We start from the raw sequence: 24,592 nt of genomic DNA on the forward strand, positions 1-24,592 counted from the left end.
GGAACAAGGCAAGGCTGGTTGCAAAAGGATATTCTCAACAAGAGGGAATTGACTATGATGAAACATTTGCTCCAGTTGCTAGGTTAGAAGCCATAAGGATATTCATGGCTTATGCTGCTCACAAAAAGTTTACTATCTTTCAAATGGATGTGAAAAGTGCTTTTCTCAATGGAGAATTGGAAGAGGAAGTATATGTTGAACAACCTCCAGGCTTTGTAGATTCCAAACATCCAGATTATGTCTACAGGCTTGATAAAGCACTTTATGGACTTAAGCAAGCTCCTAGAGCATGGTATGAGACTTTAGCTCAGTTTCTTCTGGAAAGTGGATTCAACAGAGGAACTATTGACAAAACACTGTTCTATCTCAACCATGGCAAGGACTTACTTTTGATCCAGATTTATGTTGATGATATTATTTTTGGGTCTCCAAATGACAAACTTTGCAAAAAGTTTGCCAAACTAATGCAGTCAAGATATCAGATGAGTATGATGGGAGAACTCAGTTATTTTCTGGGCCTTCAAGTCAAACAGAGTGAAGAAGGAACTTTTATTTGTCAATCTAAGTACACCAGAAACTTGCTGAAGAAATTTGGAATGCAAGACTGTTCAAGTGCATCCACTCCCATGGCCACAGCAACAAAACTGGATAAGGAACTGGTAATTCAGTAGATATTACTGATTACAGAGGTATGATTGGCTCACTTCTCTATCTAACTGCTAATAGACCAGATATCATGTTTGCTACCTGTCTTTGTGCAAGATTTCAAGCAGATCCAAGAGAACCGCACTTAACAGCTGTAAAAAGAATCTTTAAGTATCTTAAAGGAACAGCTGATCTAGGATTATGGTATCCTAGAGAATCAGATTTTAAATTAATAGGTTACTCAGATGCAGATTTTGCAGGTTGCAAAATTGACAGGAAAAGCACAAGTGGTAGCTGCCAATTTCTTGGAGGCAGGTTGGTTTCTTGGTATAGCAAGAAACAAAAGTCAATTTCCACATCAACTGCAGAAGAGAGTATATTGCTGCAGGAAGCTGCTGTGCACAGATTCTCTGGATGAAGAATCAGTTACTGGATTATGGGTTAACATATTTCAAAATCCCTATTTACTGTGATAATCAAAGTGCTATTGCTATGACAGGTAATCCAGTTCAACACTCTATGACAAAGCACATCAGCATCAGGTACCATTTCATCAGGGAACATGTGGATGAAGGTACAGTGGAATTGCATTTTGTTCCCACAGATCAACAAGTAGCAGATATCTTCACAAAACCACTGTGTGAAGCTACCTTTACAAAATTGGTAAATGAACTTGGAATGATTTCAGGTTCTTTCTCTAAATCTGCTTAAACGTGTTCTATGTTATCAGACTTTATGATCAGTATTTACAGAATTAATCTCTTTGTATATTCTGTGCATTAATTGATAAATGTCTTCAAGTACTGACTGTTGTCTGATATATGTTTCTAAACTCTGATAAGTGATATGTCTGTTTCAGTAACTATTCAATCCTATGAGGATAACTGTGCTAGATACTGATCTAGTAATCTTCAATAAACAAATGATTCCATGGAAGAAGTAATTATTTCAGTGGAAATCTTATGACACTAGCAAATTCTGATAACTGAGCTTAGTTAAGTTTACTTTGTATATCTTATTACTAAGTCACAAATTAGAATAATGCTACTCATCTGTTAAGTTCTAATACTAGTAAAACTGCTGAATGTACTAAGTGCTGATAGACCTCTCTTATTATTAAAAAAAAAAAAGAATAAAATCAGGTACTCCTTTGAGATCTAGAGTACAAATGTGAAAGGGACGACCCAAGTGCATTGCTGGTATTAAGTAAATATGCATTAGAAAAGCAAAATATTTTCTTGGTGACTTTTCACACTCTATGATTACTGGAGAAATACTCTGATAATAGCATAAATTCTGATAAGCAGTCGTGACTCACTTACACTGAGAAGCCACTGTACAAGAGAATTTTAAAGATGCATAAAATTAGCACAAAAACAGTTGAGGTGGACTCATGCATGAACTCATTTATCAGTAGGTTTCAGGATAATGACAGCTCTTTAGCAAAATTTTAATTATGACTTATTTCTAAGATATACTGAAGTAGATCAGACTTTACTCTTTGTCTGTTATTTAGCTTAATGCACACACTAATCACTCCATCTGAATGATGAAAATTTCTGTGGTGGTCTATGTTATTTTAGATAAACAATCATTGTGTCATTTTTGCACAAATTCTGAGGACAAGTTCTAGTTACACGTTCTGATGATTAAGTTCTGACGTTCATAACTAAGAACTTGTATGAGTATTTACTAAGATGAGCATTCCTTTTTCGAGTTAAGAAATTATGTTCTGATGACTGTTAAGTTCTGGTATAGGTCTAAGTTCTGATTTCTCAGTCTAATCTTTTACTTGGCTTATCTTTGAATGAAATTTAATAACAGTCTCAGTTTGTACTCGCATATGTTGAAGTGGAAGATTAATAGTCACTATGATTAGGATTAATGGTTTTGTACTTGAACAGTCCACTATTTCTTGTGTCTTGTGCGGTCTAGACCATGATTCCTCTTTCCAATGACTGTTATTCTTTTTCAAAGTCTAGGGAGACGAGGTAGAATTAATTCTACCTGTCAGCATTAAATATCTTTGCGTCTCTTGGCATTCTCTTGCCTATATAATCAGCCACTTCACTTTAGCCCTTTCATCAATTTTTCTCACAATCGTAACTTCATATTCTTTTTCAAAAGCATCATGGTTCGATACAACATGTTTTTCAATTACCAAAATTTTCATATGGAGCTTAGCTGCGCCGACTGGCAGCAGGAGTGGCATGTAACTGCCATTCCTGAAGAGATATGGGGCTCTGTCCCACAGGCGGTGCTGAACCAACTTCTGTTCTTCGAGATGGACTACCAGCTTCATCTTGATCGATTGGAGGCGGAACGGCGGGAAGCTATCCGTCAGCAAGAGCGAATCATTCGACTCGCTATCTTGTTTGTCGAAGATAGGAAGAGGAAGATGACTTAATCTCGTCTTCTTCCTGTTCTTCTTCATCATCAGCTTTGTCAGGCTTCTTAGCTAGGACTAAAGCTGTTGACGTTAGGATTAGAAGCTTAGGGAAAATCTTGTATTGATGTAATTTCTATTTCATATATGTATTGACTTGATATATTAATGAAAACTGTTTTTACTTCAAGATTTTGTCTCTGAGTTATTTTATCTTGTGTTGTTAAATCCTGCTTGATATTCTGATGACCATTTAAATTTTGTCTTTATTTAAGTTCTGATTCTTTGTCAGCACTTATTCATCGAAATTATCTCGGTCATTTTTAACATGATTCATTTTCAGAATATTAATGTTGCAGTGAAAAATAATTCAATCAGTGCTAACGGTTTAAATTTTGAATTAAAACTGTGTCTCTTGATAAATGAAGCTGAGAAGGCAACTTCTCAGACGGATTCTGCAATTGGGGGTTCTAGGCTTCTCAAGAGGCTTAGACGTATGACGGTTCCTGAAACTCCCAAGGAATCCAAATCAACAAGGAAGTACAAGAAACAGAGGGCACAAAGGCCAGTTTCAGATGATGAGGAGGAAGCAGCTAAGGAAGGGGATCAGGAATCTCTGATCTCACAAGACAAGGAATTTGCTCCAGTCACTTCTTCTCCATCAACTCCATCTCAGGAACCTGTATCTGACCAGGCTAATTCACCTTCTATGTCTCTTGTTGATCCAGGCACAAGTGCTGAAATTGATATTCAGAACCTGGTTGTGCCTGAAATACTTTTCTTAGAAGCTCCAACAGCAAATAATCCTTCCACAACACCTGTTACTGATGCTGTTCAAACTCCTGAGTTATCACTACAACCTTCTCTGCATCAAGATGCTGATGATCAGATTTTAGGTGAGCATCAGGATATGGTTGTTGATCAGAACTTAGTATCAGATCAGCAATTAGAGGATGTTGAAGCCTCCATTGCTACTCACACAGTTGTCTTATCAGAAGATACTGATTCTCTAAGTTCTGATGCTGCAAATGTTGGAGATACTGGTGAGGCTGCTACAACTGTAGATGCTGATGAAGCAGGTCCTTCAGGACATACTCCTCCACTGACTCTTCCTAAGTCTGAACTGGTAAAGGAGTTTGTTATCAGGGATGCACCAGTACCTTGGAGTGAAACTCCTGCAGGTCAGGAGTGGACTAAGGAATGGAACTCAGTTTCATGTGTTCCAAATGCTTTACATCTTGCTGAGCACTTGACTAAAGCTGATGAAATGTTACATTCTGATGATTTTAAAACCCAGCTTAGAGTCACTGCATTGAGTACTAAACATCTACAAGGTCTTCATTCCAACACTCATGCAGAGCTACACAAGATTCAGGAGAACTTTATCAAACAGGAACAAGTTTGGAAAATTGATAAGAAAAAGTTCTTCCAACCTACCATTGACAGGGTTGCTTATATTGAGAAAACTCAAGAGAAGCAACAAGCTCAGATTGATCAAATTCTGACAAATCAAGCTTCTCAGCAATCGCAACTTACTGAAATCCAGACCTCAGTGGAACTACTTATCTCTCTTTTATTACCTGCTGATGCCAAAAAGGGGGAGAAGGTAATTAAGTCCAAATGCAAAACCAACAAGACACTGCAAGGAAAGGATGATGGAAAAGATGACCAAGGAAACTCTGGAATGGGTAGTGGTCATAGTCAAGGTAGAAGGTTTACATCAAGACAAGCTAGTCACAGAACAAGTTCTGATACTGGGAAAAGAATAAGTTCTGCTGCTGGTAAAAGGATAAGTTCTGATGAACTTCTAGATCTTGATGAGGAAATGTCAAGACAGTTATTTCTTCAAGAAAATCCAGGGATGGACTTGGAAAGTTTAAAGGAAGAAGAAGCCAGACTTAAATCAGAGAAAGTCACATCTAAATCTGAAGCTTCTGGTAAAAAGTTACTTCCAAAACCTAAAGGCATTGTGATCAAAGAAAGGATACATACTGAAGAAACTTTGGCTAGATCACAACCACAGATAGATCCAAGATCCAAGGGTAAAGAAAAGGTTGGTGAACCTATCAAGCCTTATGTACCTCCTGAGGAAGAAGAAATTACTGATGGAAAAGATGATTTTGCTCTGACTTCAAGAAATGTTCTTAAAACAACCTCTGACATGGCTCAAGTTGTTCAGAGTCAAGAAATTGTAAGTTCTGATATTCATAAGAAGCAAGTAACCTCTGACAGTGCTCAAGTTAACTTGATATCAGAAAATAAATCTAAAACACTCCTACCAGGATTCACTAAAGCAAAACAGACTCAATCTTTGAAGACTACTCCAAGTGGTTTTGAAGCAAGAGTAGTTACTGGAAAGGAAGCTAGAGATAAAACTGGATTGGGAAGTGCTGATGAAAGAAGAGTACACAACACTACCGATGATCCAACTTCCTTGAGTGAACCAGGTATTGGAGCAACTCCTGAGAGATTGAATCAACTAGAATCTGTACAGATGGTTTACCATACCTACTTGAAAGAATACATCATGTTGTATTTCATGACAGATGGTAGGGTTTATCATATAAGACAAAATGCCATTCCTTTGAAGTATTTTGAAGAATTGGAGCATGTACTTTTCTTACTTCAAGTGGATAACAGAATAACAGAGACTGCTGCAAACTACTTAAAAGAACATATTCAGAGACAGAAAAGGCTTTATTCTGTTAAGTCTGACAGCAGATATGTTCCAAAGTACAGAAATCACAATGGTGATATTGTTGATATGAAGCCTAATACTGCACAGATCAGAACATATCTTGGTATTAAGGGGCTTGAATTCAATCTAGAGTCTAACAAAGCTTATGTCATAAGACTAGATCGGGAGTTGAGAAAAGCAAAGATTAATGATCTCAGAGCTGCAATATTTCAAACTGGTAAAGATACTGCAGAGCTTAAAGATGTCAAACGGAGAATGATTGATGAACTCAGATATGCTGAGAAATGTTTGTTGAAGAATTATCTCAGAACAACTCCTGACATCAGAGAGATCAGAAAATGATGAAGCCAAGTCAAAGATCTACAACTACTTAAATTCTGATGTGTATACAGACCAAAGTTGTTATCAGAAGTTGAATTGGTAAAAGCTTTAAGGACTGTAAGTTGTAGTTATCTTGTCTATTTCTCATGCATTTGTACTTAATGTTTTTGACATCATCAAATATCTCTTAAACTTGTATATTTTGCTAATTTATAAGTTGGGGGAGATTGTTAGATATATTTGATAATGTCATGGCTAATATGTTTTATGTTTAGATTTCAGATCTTATTTGAACAGAACAAATCAGTACTTAACTGATCAGTACTTATACTGGACGTTAGAACTTAAGGGATATCAGTACTTATGTTATCAGGAGATAAGCATCAGGAGATAGATATCAGAACTTAAGTGCTGAAGGACGATCAGATAAGGACAGTAGCTGATTGAAGTTAAGAAGATCAAGATAAACATAAGAAGAGATATGCATGAAGAAGGAATTCCGTGAAGAATGGAATACTTGGAATAGAAGATATCTGATTGATATATATTAGGAAGCAGAATTATATTCCATATCAATTAGCGATTATCTTGTAACTGTGTAGTATATAAACACAGACATAGGGTTTACACTATAAGTGTTATCATTATCGAGAATATTATTTACTGTAACCCTAGCAGCTCTCGTGATATTTTGTTCATCACTGAGAGATAACAGTTCCAGATTGTAACAGAGTTTATTGTTTCAATAAAGTTTGTTTTCTGTTACATAAGTTCTTGAAGTTTGATTTGATTGTAATAAACACTGTATTCACCCCCTCTACAGTGAAAGTGTGACCTAACAGATGCAATACCGTAACCCAAGCCTAGGTGTTGGGTTTACCATTAAGGTATTTGCAGACTAATAAGTCAATCAAAGAATTGTTTTGAAAAGAGGTGTGTATCACCAAAAAAACTACTTTGAATAAATGCATATCCTTATACATATTAATATAATTTCTTTAACGGTCTTTTCATACTGTTGATTTTTATGGCTGAGCATTTTGGCTCACTCTTGCTTTCTTTTAAATGTCACAATACAACAGATTACCAGTATGCCGGCGTGGGGCTCAGTCACTTAAAATCGTGGGGAGAATCCCTTACAGCTTTGTCTCAGGTGGACCAGAGTATTGAGATAGGTATAAGATGTTCGTAGTAATTATTGTAACTTCATGTAGATGTTACGAATAATTGTTTAAGATCATGTAAATAACAGTTGAATTGTAATAAAAGAAGATTACATTTTGTACATCGTTTCTAAGGCTATAACTTGTGTGTGTTCGTGAGATTGGGGTCTGTTGGATTATTGAATTAATACAGGTTACACATGAGTGAAGGATTGTGTGACGACCCAGAAACCTGGCCCCAGATTTGGGGGCGTTACGTAAATAAGAACCGTTAGATTTATGACAAAGAATATTATCTATTTAGTTTGCTCTATAACAACTCAAGATTCGAATCCACTTAGCAACAATATTAAAAATAGTTTTTATTTAGGCTATCTACCAAAAAGTTTAAGATTCGAATCCTCACAATAACAACATTAAAATTTAGAATTGATATTTTCTTTCTTAGTTCTAAACAGTACATGCAATCAATTAAATGAAGATTATAATTATTATTAACGATATTACACTATTAAGGTTACAATCTCCTCGAGATACGTTTTTACCGATATAAATTACTAATGTCAATTATTTAAAAAAGTACAATATGATTAAAACATGATCAAATTTGCTATAAAAAAAATTATATAAAAAAATTTAATATTAAAATATATATGTGAAAAATTTGTGCATCGCACTGGTTTTAAACTAGTATAATTAGCTAGCGTAACGAGATTCTTGTGGTTTAGCTCTCCAAAATTCGTGCATTGCCGACTTAATAATTAGTATATTTATAATTTATAGAACAATTTAGTTCGAGAGGGACCTGGGGTGAAAACGAATCAACCTGTGCAAATAACGGTAAGATAAGATTCGACTCGAATTTATAAATAATCGTACAAGTTCGGTTCGGATTCGAATAGAAAAATTTACATTGTGCTTAAATTCGACTCTAATTGGAAAACTATTTGATTTGGTTCGACTCTGTTAAGTTTTGAATTACTCGTTTTTATATATTCGGATTCAAATTCGTCTAGAATAATACCTAAAAATTAATAATACTCGATTATATAATTATAAAACAAAAATGTTATCATTTTATAGAATATCATTTTAATTTATGTGTATGACATTTAATATATATTATAAAAATAATTTATGAATTTGAACTGAATATCTTTAATTGTTATATATTAATTTGAGTATTATAAACTTATTCGAATTATTTTATATATATATGACCGATTATCAAAATGGCAAGATTTGACTTGACATTTGTTTGAATTACAAAACATAATTTGAATTCGATCATTTTTCATACGAATTCGAATTATATTCGTTATTAACGAGTTAAATCCGGATTCGAACACGAATGTCTCGTATTCGTTTTCACCCCAAAGGGGGACCTATATGTTATTTTTTTGTAGAACCTATTTTTGCTTTTAATTGCTTGAATGAAATAAAGGAAAGTGTTTTACTAACATTCTAACAAACATAACATGTAGTGGGGATAAGTTGCAATAATACCTACAGGCGAGAAGCCTCTAATAGAAAAAAGAGTTGGAATAACTTAAATAATACCTACAAGCCAGAAGTCTCTAACAAAGAAAAAAAAAAGTACACCACACGAATAAGCACAATGTATTACTGTATAGAACTCCAAGACAAAGAGAAGGGTATGAATTTATAGAGCCGGGCTTCATCCCCAAACCAAATCTTAAAGTTCTCGCAATTTTGACAGTACTCGGAGACCATCTGGAACACTGTTTTGGTTCATCTGGTATTTTACAAGCATTACTTAGAAACTGATAAATTCCCATAAAACCTCCACCAAAAGACCCATATCAGAGATCGCAAAACCCGTATTGAGATGGCGAAACAGAGTCGACTCCCACCTCAGTACGAGAAATTGCTTAATTCATAGCCAACTCCAGACCCTCTCTACGTCCATATATAAGTACAATTATCGCTCTATGTTTCGACTTGTGTATTAAACAAGAGTTGACAAAACATAAAAACAGAAAAAAAAATAGTGATCAAAGGGTCCTAATTAGGCTGTTTGGGGTGCTTAGGTTGGTGGTAGAAAAGGCTTTTTACACCACCACTAACAGTACTTGGCTTGTAATATTGTGAAAATATTTTGTATATTCTTTTTTCTTTCTCAGGACCAGCTTCTTTATTTTCTACTGGCGTTTCGTTCTTTTTTTCCTCCCGCATACAAAACTGCAAGTTGAAAAGTGACATCAAATTAGTTTCTTGTAATTAACAATTAAATTCCTGAGTCTTATATTTGATTAGTGAATTAGGTACCTCTCCGTTACAAACATACTTAGGACCTTCTGCTTCTGTCTTGTTTTCTCTCGTTTCTTCTCCTTTCTTACCTGCATTTGTTGAATTGTTCGTGTCACGATTCATGAAACAAAACTATTGGTAATGCATGCATGCACTGTGTCGCAATTTTAAATGTAACATGTCATTATGGCATCAAGAAATGTGTATTACTGATTGCATTAATATTGCATGCATGCATGCATGTTCAACCTTGTTTCAATCATAAGTCATAACACACCCTGAGTTAATTGGAAGAGAAGGAGAGAAACCATGTACCTTTCTTGACGCCATGATCAAGAAGATCGATTGGACGTACGAAATCTCGAAAACTAGGTGATTTCATGAACATTGGACTGTCATAATCTGAAATCCTTTCCACTTCTTCATCCTCCTCATGTTGATAATTATTGATATTAATAGGACTTGTGGTTGTACTCTTCTCCTCTTTTCCGACATCTTCCTTTGGCACCGATGAGCTGTTCTTTTCGGCTTGGGTAGTAGACCTCGAATCAACATCAACAGCAGATGCATTATCGTGATTATCATCACCAACCATGATGCGCTGATAGTTTGAGGGATCTTGCATCTCGCTGTTGGTTCTGCGAAACGCCCCGCAGGATGTCATATTCCACGGCTTTGATATTCCCACACCCATCTTCAAGGAGGAGATGGGTTCTGGGGAAATTGTATTAGGGAAGAGAATATTATATTGAAAATTGATTTAGAAAAAAGAAAAATAAAAAGGATTCAGAAAAATGATGAGAGAGGAGTTTAGCGGCAACAAGGAGCCATATGGGGAGGAAATAGGCAAGGGAAGTTTTGGTTCAGTGCAGTTTCAACATTTGATTGACAGGTACAGGTATTTCAATATTTAATTTATGGCTATCGATAAATTATTTATGGCTATCGATAAATTATCCCGGCAGATTAGATTAATTAGGGGCCTGATATATTGTGCTTTTTTTTCTAACTTGATATTTTTTTTAGAGAAAATAAGAAAATGGATATCTTAATGTTAAAATAGATTCAGCTTATTCACTAAAATATACTCCATTATTTCAGAATGGAGGAAAGTTCTATGGAGACCATTTTTTTATCCGAGATCTTGGAGACCACATATATTCTGCAATTAAAACACTATAAAATATATTATTTTGTGAAGTATGTTTTACGAGTATTATTAATATATTAAAATTATTAAAGATCATTTAAATTTAATAAGTAGAATGTGTATGTTCTGCAAGCTGAATAAATGTTCTGCAAACTTAACATGTTTTGCACAATAAAATATTTTTGTAATTTTTTGCATGCAGTACATATATGATATTCAAGATTTTGAATAAAATAAGGATCTTTATCGAGCATAATTCACAAAATAATATGTTTTGCAATGTTTTTATGCAATATTTAACTTGTAGAACACAAGTGGTCTCCAAATCTAAAAAAAAAAGTGGTCTCCATAGAACTTAACCGTTTCAGAATAATAATAGTTTTGTTTTAACTTTTTTGGTGATTAATTAACAAAAATTATGGTTGGAAATTAAAAAAGAGAAATTTACAAAAAAGTACTCCCTCCATCCCATTTTAATAGTCCACTTTGTTAACAAAAAAATACCAAAATATTTGTCATTTTCTTTAACCCATGCAAATTTTATAGTTAAATATTAACTAAAATACCCTGCCCTCCCCTCCTACTCATAAATGTCCTTGTATAGAAATTTAAAATGTATATTATTTTATAGTTTGTGTGTGTGTATATATATACAGTTATATTTACTTTTTTTGTTGGAGTATGTGTAATTATTGTAATCTATAAAAACTAAGTTGTATTTTCTTGTGAAAATAAGAAAATACACATTTCTTTTTATATTTCTTAATATGTGTGAAATTTAGAAAGTTTATTATTAAAATAGGATGAAGGAATAAGGAGTACTATTTTTTCTATGCACATGCATATGCATGTAATTTAAAATTAAATGACGAGGAACATTTATATTTTTATCAAATTTTATTATTTGAATTAGGAAAATGCTTGTGTACAGAGTTGAAAATATGGTGGATTTTAATTGGAATGACCATATGCATTTACATCAACATCAATTAAAACACCCCACATCAAGTATCATGTTATTCCGTACAATTTTTTGTACAAAATTATGTATACCTATCACTAGTTATTGTTATTTTTTTGTCTAAATGGAATAAACAAAGACCAGCGAGTAAAAAAGTTAAAAGAAAAAGTTCAAGGTACAAAGTGACAAAAAATAATTAGTAAGAAAAATTGAGAGGTGAATAGACAGTTAAGAGTTTAAGGGGGAAAAGACCAAAAATAATCTATTATATATATATCAGTGTTCCAGAAATCGCGGGCGTTGAGGGTACCTTCGAGAAATTAATCGGCAAGTCGGAGATTAATCGGACCGATTAATCGGAACATTAATCGGAAGAATATAAATATTATTTTTAATTTTTATAATTATATAATGATCAATATGTCAAATATTTGTTTGAAAAAAGAAATTAGAATGATATTAAACAATATCTACACATTTGACATGCGTTATATACTAATTATTGAGTTTACAATATTAACTATATTTTAATTCACACTTTTAAATTAATTATAATATGTTAATTTTATATTTTAAGTGAGAAAGTAAATATATTTAATTACTTGTTACTTATTACCAATACTTTATATTAGAAATTAACATGATATTGTGTGAAATTATGAAATTAATGAATTAAATTATTAAAAGGTAAAAAAAATATTTTTTTTAATTATTTTCCGCCTAGACCGCCTAGGACCGATTTTTGACCGCCTAGCCCGCCTAATCCCGATTTTGACCCGATTTTTTGAAAAAACGCCTAAATCACCGCCTAGGTCCGAGTCGGGGCGTTTTACCACCGCCTAGCGCCTAGACCGATTTTTAGAACACTGATATATATAATAGAGCAAATAGGGGTTAGGTGAGACAATTTATTCCAAATTACTAATTTACCCCTCAATAATAAATACAAATAATTGTCAAATTTAATACCATATATTAATTACACTTAGGTCATTATTACTCCTTATTAATAAATATAAATAATTGTCATATTTAATAACATATATTAATTACACCTAAATCATTAGTAATAATAATTTTATATATGTTAACATTTATAATTGAATATTAACAACCTATAATTAGATATCTATAATTTAATAATATTTGCATGTATATATACTAAATTCTTATTTTTTTTGAAGACTTTATATAAAATAAATTTATTTTCAGTAAATAAATTTAATATGTTAGCTAATCTGAAAATGTCAATGTTAGTGTATCAAGTATTATACCCAAAAAATATAATAGATATTCTCTTTGTATATGAATAAAATAGTGGGTTACGAGGGAGTTTATAATAAAGTCGAGATTCTTATTATATGGCCAAATCGAATATAAACTAAGACTGGTTTGAAGATTTTGAATATATATAATAAAATATTAAAATATCAAGTTCATTACGGTTACATTAATATTTTACAATGATAAGGTGAATCATTTTTCTTACATTAACCAATTTAAAGTTTTTTCAGAGGTATAAGTAAAAGAGTTATAAGATTACTGTAGTGTTATAGAAATTGACAATTTCGCCGTAAATTGCTAGAAGGCAACCAAATAATATTATAGAGCAAAATCGGAGCATGCAACATTTTTGCCATTTTCGATCAAAATCGACAATTTTCCGGTCAAAATTTGACGAATCAAACACACGATTTGAGCCTATGAAGAGAAGAAAAGGAAGAAGAAATATACCCAGCATCAAGTTGGTGAAAAATGACGATTTTAAACGAAGAAATCAGACGGCTGTCGAATAGAAACTGAAAAGATAAGGGAAGACGAAGAGAGATGCGTAAAGATGATTAAGACTCTTAATATTTTAATAAATAATGCACACAAAAATAATGTTATAACTTAGTATGGATGTACAAATGCAATTTTACACATCTCAAATATAATTATTTTACTTATATATTTTAAAAAGAATATAAAAATATGTTCGACATTATTTCGATTTAGCATTTCGATAAATTCTCGATTTTTGACGGTAGTTCAACCGATGTAATCAATTTTTCAATTTCCATAACCATTGATTACTGACCTAGCTATTAATATATTTATCATAAAAAAATGATGTATATTGAAAAAATTATTTCTATTATCAATTGTACAATATTATATTTAATATGTCGGCTTTCATATTAAATCATTACATTATATAACATGGAAAGTAAGAATTACCTCACATTCATTATATTTTGTATCACTAATTGTACCATGTAAACAAATATAGTAATTCTTTAATTAACTTCGCAATATTTCATTCATTGTAATTATTTTTTTGAGATATATGTGCTGTCAATTGCATAATATTTTGATCGTATATTTCGATTTTATTGCCGCATATTCAATTCATTTTGAGAAAAAAACACCTTAAGTACGATATCGATCTCAATTTTATAAAAAGTAATATTTAGTTAATCGATCCATCATGAAACAACATAAATATATGGTCGATAATTACAATCAAAATAACATCAACTTAAGCATTAGAGAACATGTCCGTGCTACACGGGTTTGAGCTAGTTAGTCAAAAATGAGAGATGCTGTATAATACAATACATACGAGTTACTTAACAAAGCTAGAAGGGGTGATATGGGCCCAGTCAGTGCTCTAAAACAGGTTAAAACCTGGATATCCCCGTATCCACCTTCTCCACCTCCAACTCTTCATGTTTTGTTTATTTTTATTAGTTATTTTTTAAGATTCCTTTCCTCTGAGACTTCCTTATCGAACCCTAATACATTTAGAATGAAAATGATGTAAATGGAGAAATAAAGAAACAAAATGAGTATTTAAAGAAATCTGATATGACACTGTCAAGTGCCAACCTAGATGCTATAGTCAGGTCATTTGACTGAGTTTCTCGATAACATCATCCTTTCCCCCATTATTATTACCCCGAGTATACAGTATCACTGACCCTCCCTCTGTTGGTTACAGATGCACGTGATGCCCCCCTTTTTTCAAACACACTTACACTCACGCACGTACAATACAAGGACTAATGGAGAATCCACTGTGAAGTAAACTCATTAAAATCCAAATCACAGTTATATTAAGGACTTAAAATTCAATTAATAATAAATATGATTCCATCAATAACTGTTACACAACCACTAAAGACAGTAACAGTAACTCACATTGGCAAGAAAAATAGAGCTGACAAAGAAGCAGATACACTAAGATTAATTTTCATCAGACACCCGCAAAGTAATTAAACAGGATATTCAGAGAAATGTGTTTTCTCAGGCTCAGGCTGAGGCCTCCTCCTCATTGCTAGAACACAATGGGGATGGCAATGGAGGAGATCCAAATTCAACAGTGTTATCAACACTTAACTCCATCACACCATCATCTTCTCCCACAATCTTCTTCTTCGTATTCCCCCTCGTAATTTTCACTCTACCGTTTCTTTTCCTCTGATTTATGCGGTACGCATACCAGTTTTCGCATTCCTACACCATCAAAATTATCAATTTTTATCAAAGTTCCGTTTTTTCGTAAATTAAGGGTAACACAAATACAAGGCCCCGTTTGACTTATCTATAAATTACTTATAAGTTATAAATTATGTACATATTTCAACTTATAAGTTAGATCGAATATCGTACCATAGTAGGAGCGGTGGAGATTTGAGAAGGCAGGAGGCGATATTCATGCATGAACCATGAAGTCTTTGTATGCTTTCCTTCGTACAACACAAATGTTTTCTTTGTTCCAACAACAACACTTGTTCTAGGAGCTACATTAACACTTATAGCTTTTTCTTTTCCAACTATCTTCCAGTACCCAGACTCATCACTAATATAATTGATTCTACTTTTGCTTGTTTTTGAATAATCCCATTTTCTTTTGGAGAAAAAATATCTCCTTTGCTTCACATCACCTTCACCAAAACAAAAAAAGAATAAAAAGTTTAGATTTATTCGCACATATATAGACTAATGTTTAAAAACAAACCATCTTAGCCAACATTTTCTTCAAATTTTCGAAATCCAACAATATCGACACTGGAATTTACAAATACATAATACAGTGACATAACCAGGATTACAAAACAGTCTGACTAAAACAAATAGTAGCTGGTTTTTATAGAATACCCGGGGCTTAAACTAAAATTTCGTTAAATTTTTTATGATGTATACCTGGCAAATGAGAGGGATGAGATTGGAAAATTTCATCAATTTGGGGAATAAAGGTTGCAGTTAAAGGCAAAGAACGAACTTTGGGCTTCAAGTAGTAAAGTATGAGCTCTGCATCAGTGGGACGAAACCTAAATCCAACGGGAAGTTGTAGCTCTCCTCCATTGCTGCTCAATACACTGTTCTTCTCCATCATTATATATGTGTTTATGTATAGTATAAGTATAACTAATACTTATAATTAAAAGGCACTTTCGAAATTCCTTTTTCTTTTGGTATAATATGTTTTCTTCAGATCACAGACTAATATATTACTTCTGTCATTTGATTTATGGACTCACACACAGTTGTTATATTCACTTTGTTGTTGGAATATGTGTAACATGTATGGTCATAATCTCTGTATCTTGCATAGATGTGCAGAGAGAGATGTAAGGAAGGAGGGAGGGAGGGAGAGAGAGAGAGAGAGAGAGAGAGAGAGAGAGAGAGAGAATGTGTTGTAGAGTTGCAAGGGGAGAAATGAAATCATTGATTATATATATGTATGGAGTTTTGTATGGATGTGGAGTGAAGCAGGAGGGAAAGTGGAAAAGCTGCACTCGGTTTTGTTGCTTTGACTCAAATTTTCTTGGTTTATTTTGGTTGGATTTTTGGAAGTAATACTAGAAAGTGTGTAGGCGGTCAACGAGCATGTGGTCCAATTGTTCAATTCAACGCAAGTTCTGTAATGTGTTTTTGTACATCACTTAATCATCTACCTACGTGTACGACTGGTAAACGCGTTAATTAGTGATGTAAGTTCTATCCTTAATTTGAATCACGTTTTAATTAGAGCAGTCAATATGTAATTAAGGGGAGTTAATTAGTACGTATTTATGTCACGTTGTACTAGAACGGTCGTTTGCGTCGCTAATTAGTGATGTGTATATGTTCTTAATTTTGATCACGTTTTCATTAGAGCAAGTTGGTTAGTGTTCAGGTCACGGTTTATCAGAACATTAATGATTTTTCTTATATGTGACTAGGTGTCTACAATAAAATAAGTACCAAATTTCATAAGTTTTGAATATTTTTATCGACCTTCTAATCAGAAATATAATGGACTTCGTGATCGTGCATGCACAACAATTTAATCAAAAAATACCTTAAGTCAATAAATTTAGTGTTCATTGTGAGTCTGGGACAAAAATACCTACTCCGGAAAGACCCATGAACAAAAGTTATAAAGTGTTCGTTGTCGAAAAAAGTTATAAATCCCTAACAAAATATTTATATCTCCATCTCCTAATTACCCACGCAAAATATTTATTTCTCAATCTCCTAATTGCCCACCCAAACCCTTAAAGTCCTTAGTCAAGTATTATGTTAAGGGATGATGATAAATACGTTGAGATTGGTGTGTTTGTTGACTGATGATCACATTTCATTGAACATAGGTATAATGATACTAAAGTCAAAATACAGACACGTGTATTAGATACATGGTGTTAGATTGACCCATTGTGAGATATTACATGTTTAAAGTGTCATAAGTTAATCTCACAGTGATAATAATGTATTGTCTTGGTACTTAGACATGAAATCCAAATATTTCTATACGAAAATTAATATACTTTGATACTATTGAAAGTTATCCTTGACCGGATAATAATAAAAGTAGACATTGAGTATATTATGAATCGTATGAGAAATATGAATGATCTAAATGGGATTTAACCCAATCTTCTAATTACCCTCACAAAATATTTATTTCTGAATCTCCTAATTGCCCACCCAAGCCCCTAAACTTCCATCAAGATTCAACTAACGAAATTTAACTTTTTAATGTAATAAACTAATATAACTTATTGACGGGTTGGATCATGAATTTCAACCCGGTTAACAAGAATAAGAATGAAGTTTATATAAAAATATTTTAGAAATTTATTCTCTTTTTTGTTAGCAAGGTAAAGAAGGTTTGGATCATGAATTTCAACCCGGTTAACAAGAATAAGAATGAAGTTTATACAAAAATATTTTAGAAATTTATTCTCTTTTTTGTTAACAAGGTAAAGAAAGTTTCATAATCCAAACGATTGTGACCGGTAATGGCCTTGGAAAATATATACACTAATACTATGCCATATCCGGGAAAATCACCACAAAATATTGTTAAAAGTCTCAGTTAAATATGCATGACTTTCAAAATTCATAATAATTATCTGATACAAATATTAAATACACCGCATACATCTGGCTCCTCCCAGAAATCTGCTTTTAAATTAAACATTTACCATCTTTAACAAATGTTAATGGGCAAGTACTGGAGGTAGGTTTTTTAAGGAAAAAACATGTGAATGGCATTTTTGGTGAGGCAAGCTCCCATGTGAAAAACTCCACAATACTGATGTTGTACTTGTACACAAGGAGCTACATACATGCTCTGCAAGCAGGTCCAAGCATTTGGTTTTTATTATATAAAAAACAGCAAAAACTGAGAGCAACTCGTAATCTTAAACAAAAAAAAAAAAATTGTGTAGCTTGAATGTTGTCACTAATAAGTGTTGAGCATCGACTGCCTACAACAATTTGACCCATCGTACATGACTACCGAAGTTTCCTAACCAGGATAGCAGTTGCGATATATAACAGACACACGAACGGGCAAAGTCCTATACCCATCTAAACCAGAATGCAGCCAAAATAAGTAAAGCCAATTCCCTGCATATTTTGATACTACTACTATATGTGATCGCCCAAGTTACCATAACTGTAGAAGAAACATCCGAGAAAACAATTAATTACAACATTCTTTCCACAAGACAACGTAAAAATTAGACACGAAGATAGCAACTCTCAGAAAAGAAAACATTTCTTCCTAAACCACAATGGCAAACCAACATTCAACACTTCTTGCAAACAAGACCCAAATTATGGCAAGACAACAATTTGCAACTCCAACACCAAAATCATACCTCAAACAATCAGCTTGCATACCATCAAACATGTTCAATACCGGAATAACCTAGTTGTCTATCACATTCTATTACTACTTTGGTTGTGCTTGCTGGGAGGTCGTCAAGCTGCTACTACTGCTCCCTCCCATTCGGTTTGCTTCTCCAACTCTAGATGCTAAAGCAAGAACCTCGGGCGACATTTCCCAGTTTCCACTTTTTCTTCCCCAACTAGAGCGCCTGGGATGATGTATTCCAACACGATCACCTTCCTCCACAGTAGTCCTTATCTCTGGTGACATCTCACCCAACCCACCATCCTTGTTCACACTATCAGTATAGGGAAGCTGCCCTTCACGATGATCCAGAGCGTCACCAACATCTCCCCATACAGCTTTTCTGCCCATTTCAATGTCATCCACAGCCTTGCCCATGTTTGGGCTGACAAAGCCACCGCCTACAGATCGAGGTGGTAACCCAGGTTCCCTTGGTACCTCAGCCCTGAAATTGTTCTTAGATGGAGGTATACTACTGTAAAAGATCTCCCCAAAATTTTGCATCACTCCTTTGTTGTAAGGGTTGGCTCGGCGATCATATCGGTATCGGAAATTCTCATAAGTTGTCTGCAAAACCAATAATAGATGAATGAAACAAATATACATTGCGACCATTTCCTTCTTAACAGAAATCAAATAATAAATCCATGGACCAAAAGATATTTCATGCGCCTAAGGAAGATCAAATGTTACCTGATTCGTGCTTATGAGATACAAATGGAAGGCAGTAAGGCCGCCAACAAACCAAACTGCTATGAAAGTATAAACTATTAAACAAATTGATGCAGGAGTTTTGATCATTGCTTTCCATATAGTTGTGTCGTCGGAGTTCATGATCCTTTTGATGTAGACCCAGCAAAAAATATGGACGTATGCACAAAGAAGAGTTGTTGAAGACACAAACATAAAGAAGAACCGATAATTTCGCTGCAGCAGAAGCATCAAAAGGTTCAGACTAATACTCATGAATTTAAGGAATGTGAAAAAAGGTATAGCCTGTCAAATATGGGAAGTTGTCATATTACCAACTATAACCATTTGCCTGGTAGGTTAAGCTTATATATATACACAATTATCATGCATCACAACTTTCAATTATTCGTCTAAGAAAGAAAAAATTTATACAATTCAAAACCCTGTCAAAATCCCCAAAGTGCAAGGAAAAAGAAACAAACACAAAGGACAATTAGCTGGATTTGTAAAAAGGTAGCTTCGCTTGTTCTAATATATAATTCTCATATAAATGTACCAATGTCAAACAAATTTTACCATTCCAACTTGTACAGACAAATACGCTTGTCAGGGTGTCTTAGGATGAGTAGGAAGAATCATTAATTCAGCCAAGTGTAGCTCTGTATCTCTTCTTATTTGTTAGCAAGGGTATACATAATAAAACATGGATAGAAAACTGCAAAGCTAATCTAGGACTATAGTCTTGCACCTCAAAAGATGGCAGTTTATCCGTGTAATATGAAGGGATTAGTGTTATAAAGCAAAGTACACCATAAAAACATATACAACACTAAAGCTATCTTTGTGAAGTAATAGTATCAAGCAACCTCCAGCATACAATAACTTTCAGGTTGCGAGTCCTCATTCCAATTCCTCAAATAATTAATGCAGGTTTTGGGGAAAAGCCACTACAACGTACAACAAAATTCAAGGGTTCAAATGCCATCTTAATATGGTGAGGCTACAGTTTAATCGGGCCTACATAAATGATTAGACAATCACTAGTTACAAGATAAATGATTCAGTGCACATAAACTAAGGAGAGGTAGACTGCAGTCAGCTCTAGGGATTCCTGTTAAATTTAGAAGACAACAGAAGCGGTCCTAAAAAAGTAAAAGTCAATTACTTCTTTTAGGGGCGAAACAATTATAAAACCTAGATGTACCAACGACTGGATAGTAGGCGTTAGTACTTAAATAGAATCACAGATATTATTTTAAAGTTAAAAAAATTGTGTTATAATTTTAATGAGAATATAAAATTTACAGAAGGTACATCTCACCAGTCCTATACACTGCCCGACCCAAGGGCAGTGGTGGTCAAATCGTTCAACACAGTTGTTGCAAATAGAACAATGCGAGCAGCGGGGAGGCCTATAAAGCATGCAGGTATCACAATACTTCACTTTCACAGTAATGCCATTAACTTCTACTTCCTTGATCCGTGGTAGACGTAACTGTGGGGTTTGGGCACCACCTTCTGTACTCCCATCATATCCCTCCGGTTCTGGGGGGTGTGCATTGCGAGGAATGATACCAGGATCTCTTCCAGATGTTAGTAGGAGAAGACCTAAAACCTGAAATCCAATAGATCAATCAGCTAGCTGATTCTACAAAAAATTCGAATAAGGGAAACTTAAAAGGTTCCCTAAATGACTGAAACATCCTACTAAAGGCGGCTCTATAGCCTTTTTGTACATTTAGAAAAAGATGCTTGCCGTACACTAGTATTACAATCCCAAAAATTAAAACTTACAATCTTTTAGTTGTGGTGCTCATTAAAGAAAGTAAGACTCATGTGAAAAACAACAAGACATGTGCAAAAGTAAGTAAACTGAGCAACATCTGTTCCACCGTCCACGTGCAAGCATCAGGGTATAGGTATACAGTTATAGTACATCAGATATTACTGTTGTCATATGATCATTTCTTCCACACACATATAAGTAATGCTAATGATCCAGTACTTTAATATTCTACGTTTTTATATTTTAGCATGTCCTCAGCAGAGCCATAAGCGCAACATTTGCAAGTCAAGAAGTGGCAATTTAACATGAGTTTCAAATGGTAATAGAGTTCAACAACTAAAACACGGAAGTACTAAGTTGCCTTTATTGGAGGAAATAAATTCAAAATGGGAACTCCGACCGCATCTGCTTCAATTTCATCCAAAAGAGAACCCTATAATTTTCCTCCTCACTTTCTCTCGGCTCTTCCAAATTTTCTGCAGTTTTGCAGATTTTGCCAAGCTCTCCCATTTTTTTGCCCAGATTGCCCTATATTAAGTCTTCTTCTTGTTTTATTATCCCCGTCTCTGTTTTCATAGAATTCTTTAATAACATTAGGAAAATGACTTGGATTGTTGATATATGGGTAAATGTATTCAGGGTAGATCTGTAAAAAGGAGTGTTGGTGAAGAAGGAAAAAAGGCCTTTTATGGGACATTTTCCTTTTCTTTGTCCATTTAATTGTTTTTTCCCAACTTGGACTATGGTGAGGGCGGTATCTTAGGTTTGTACTTGGGGCATCCAATCATATCTGGTCAATAACAGGACTATATCCTGGAGACCACCAGGACAACATTGCATCCACAAGGCGAAGACAAAATAACTTTCTTAATTGTAAAACACATAAGTTACGGTTCAGAGTAAACCGGTGAAGCACAGGAATGATTAAATTTTCCAAACATGTAGGTCGTAGCCATCTTCACAAATATCCCTAAGGCTAGATCAATCAGGGCTTATGCTGTACAAGACACAGAAGTAAAGAAATTTTCTGGTAAACAGGTATCGATTTTGTAAATGTTCATCAAGCTGCATGCAGTTTGATAATAAACTAATCATCTAGAAATAGCCGGAACACCGTGCGGTTTAAGTAAACAATATTAAATTTCTCAAGGATTCAGTAGTCAAGTAACACCAAGTATATACAAAAAACAAAGAGAGTTCCTTTAGAACAATCCAATTTCTTCCAATCGCCTTGCAATGTATTGCCTTATTACCTTAACAAATGTTCCTTTGCAACTGGAAATCCACAAACAAATTCTTTCTTAAATCATTTATACATGCAGGCATATCTAAATAAGTAACCAAAGGAACTTACATAAATTGTGAACAAAATGGCTACAGCCATAATTGATACCCCCAAGTGGTAAGAAAAGTCATCCAACAGTTTCCTAGCTACGAAAGCGCAGAACACTGCAACAGGAACTACAATAAGAAGTATGGTCACACCTAGTGATCTTACATCTGGGCCAAATATAAATCTTCCTTGAAAGAAAAAAATCTGCAAAAACAAGGAGCGGATTAATTAAAACTACTAACACAATTATATGTAATACAAGTATATCATCTTCACAAAAAGACAAAGGTCCTCCTGTGTAATAAAAACACTGCAAATATTTTTAAGCTCATTTACAGGGATAAAAACAGAAAAACTTCCATAAAGACGGAAAATCTAGCAACTCAGTGATTATTAAAAAGCCACAACTAATACTTACAAAACAATCTAACCTAATAATATTGTTAACATCTAAATTTTTGTGTAAAAAAACTTACTACTTTAAGCTATAGCAATGGTGACATTCAGCATACCCTAAATTTCTAAATTGGTGCCGAAAAATCTACTCTAATCTCGATACTTGACATTGACAAGATTCAAACACACAACTAACCTAACCAAGAAACAATCTTTAAACAAGCAGTTACACACACATGGATTACTTTTTCTTCTACAATAGTCTAGCTGCTCAAACACTACAATCAACAAAATCCCCATAAAAATCAACTAAAAATTTTAGCAAACCAAGAAAGGCAATTTTTAAAGATAACCAAAAACAAAGCAAAAAAAAACAGAACCCTAGAAAAAAATAAAATAAAAAAGAGAGTTAAAAAAGGCTTACATTGCTGCCTTTCCAAGTCTGATAAATCCGTACATTCTCCGACGAGTACCCGGACATTGGATCCGAACGTTTAGGAGGAGGAACCACGTACATGCCCTTGAGCTAAAGATCTTTTCTTGAAATAGATACAAAAGCTTTGTATTTATATATTGTGAGAACGATGAAGTAAGATGGGTTTTAGAAATTCCGGCGAAAAGGGGTTGTTTTCCGGCGAAATGGGTTTAAAGAGAAAGTGGCCGACAAGCCATGAGAGATGAGGGTGGGGGTGTTTGAGAGTGGTGTGTGGGAAAAAGAAGAGGATGGGAAAGCTATAAGCATGCTCTCGTGGATGTGTTCATTACTTTGGCCTTTGTCTATTTATTTTACTCCATCTTCCTTTTCTTTTGTTTTCGATACTAAATTTCGATAAATTAATAATTGATATGCTCATTCTATAAAACAAATTAATTTAATACACTAAAATTTTAATAATATTTTTAATATATTGAAATTAAATATCATAATCTTTTTATAATCCAAAAAATCTAGATAGATTATAACCTTGTTATGTCGGAGGGGTTTATATTTAAATTTAAATATATATTTTAAAATTTTAATATAAATATTGGTGTGTATGATCAGGATTTCAAATTTTTACTAAAAAACTGTAAATATATAATGAAGATATCGTAAAAATCTTTCAATCTATTAAAAAACTAATAATTTTTTTATTTTATATAAAATCTGGATCAGAATGCTTTTTATTTTCCGTGTTTCAGAATACGGTTAACCAACATGTTAACTAATCGATTACGATAAATTGGATCGGATTTTGCAGTTTTTTCTTCTGCAGTACCTCGACGTGACATGAGCGTGAAGGGGGTTCAAGAATCCGTTCTATTTTTTTATAAGGGCTAAAATCACTTATTTTGGCTTTTTTACTCCATATTGTAGGGTGGATCTCGAAAGATATGAAAGATCTCCCTCCAAGCCGTTATCTAATCAAAATTAACGGGATTTTAATGATTTGTCAAAACTTAATCTAACTGGTGTATTCACTCAAGATTTTAAAGGATTTTAAGGATTTTCAAAGTTTATGGGTGTTCAATTTAGATTTTGAAAAATCCTTCAAAATCTGGAAGTATTCAATTTGGATTGTAAAAAATTATTAAAATATGAGTGTATTTAATTTAAATTTAAAAAAAAATCTAC

At 33.6% G+C, this 24,592-nt stretch overlaps 3 protein-coding genes across 3 annotated transcripts; all 3 read right to left on the minus strand.

The window, feature by feature from the left end:
• Positions 1-8,737: 8,737 nt before the first annotated feature.
• On the minus strand, positions 8,738-10,369 carry LOC141700673 (uncharacterized). Its single transcript, XM_074504382.1, has 3 exons — positions 9,800-10,369; positions 9,503-9,573; positions 8,738-9,415 (listed from the first exon to the last, which is right to left on the minus strand). Exons 1-3 carry the CDS (start codon positions 10,176-10,178, stop codon positions 9,239-9,241), a joined length of 627 nt encoding a protein of 208 aa, XP_074360483.1. The 5' UTR covers positions 10,179-10,369; the 3' UTR covers positions 8,738-9,238.
• Positions 10,370-14,707: 4,338 nt separating this feature from the next.
• On the minus strand, positions 14,708-16,292 carry LOC141700676 (NAC domain-containing protein 41-like). Its single transcript, XM_074504384.1, has 3 exons — positions 15,784-16,292; positions 15,250-15,524; positions 14,708-15,093 (listed from the first exon to the last, which is right to left on the minus strand). Exons 1-3 carry the CDS (start codon positions 15,974-15,976, stop codon positions 14,890-14,892), a joined length of 672 nt encoding a protein of 223 aa, XP_074360485.1. The 5' UTR covers positions 15,977-16,292; the 3' UTR covers positions 14,708-14,889.
• Positions 16,293-18,520: 2,228 nt separating this feature from the next.
• Positions 18,521-23,735, minus strand: LOC141700670 (putative protein S-acyltransferase 7). Its single transcript, XM_074504378.1, has 5 exons — positions 23,402-23,735; positions 22,603-22,785; positions 20,784-21,077; positions 19,463-19,696; positions 18,521-19,336 (listed from the first exon to the last, which is right to left on the minus strand). Exons 1-5 carry the CDS (start codon positions 23,492-23,494, stop codon positions 18,809-18,811), a joined length of 1,332 nt encoding a protein of 443 aa, XP_074360479.1. The 5' UTR covers positions 23,495-23,735; the 3' UTR covers positions 18,521-18,808.
• Positions 23,736-24,592: the final 857 nt, after the last annotated feature.

This window comes from Apium graveolens, unplaced genomic scaffold (assembly GCF_009905375.1).
Source record: "Apium graveolens cultivar Ventura unplaced genomic scaffold, ASM990537v1 ctg2690, whole genome shotgun sequence".
NCBI classification, from domain to species: Eukaryota; Viridiplantae; Streptophyta; class Magnoliopsida; order Apiales; family Apiaceae; genus Apium; species Apium graveolens.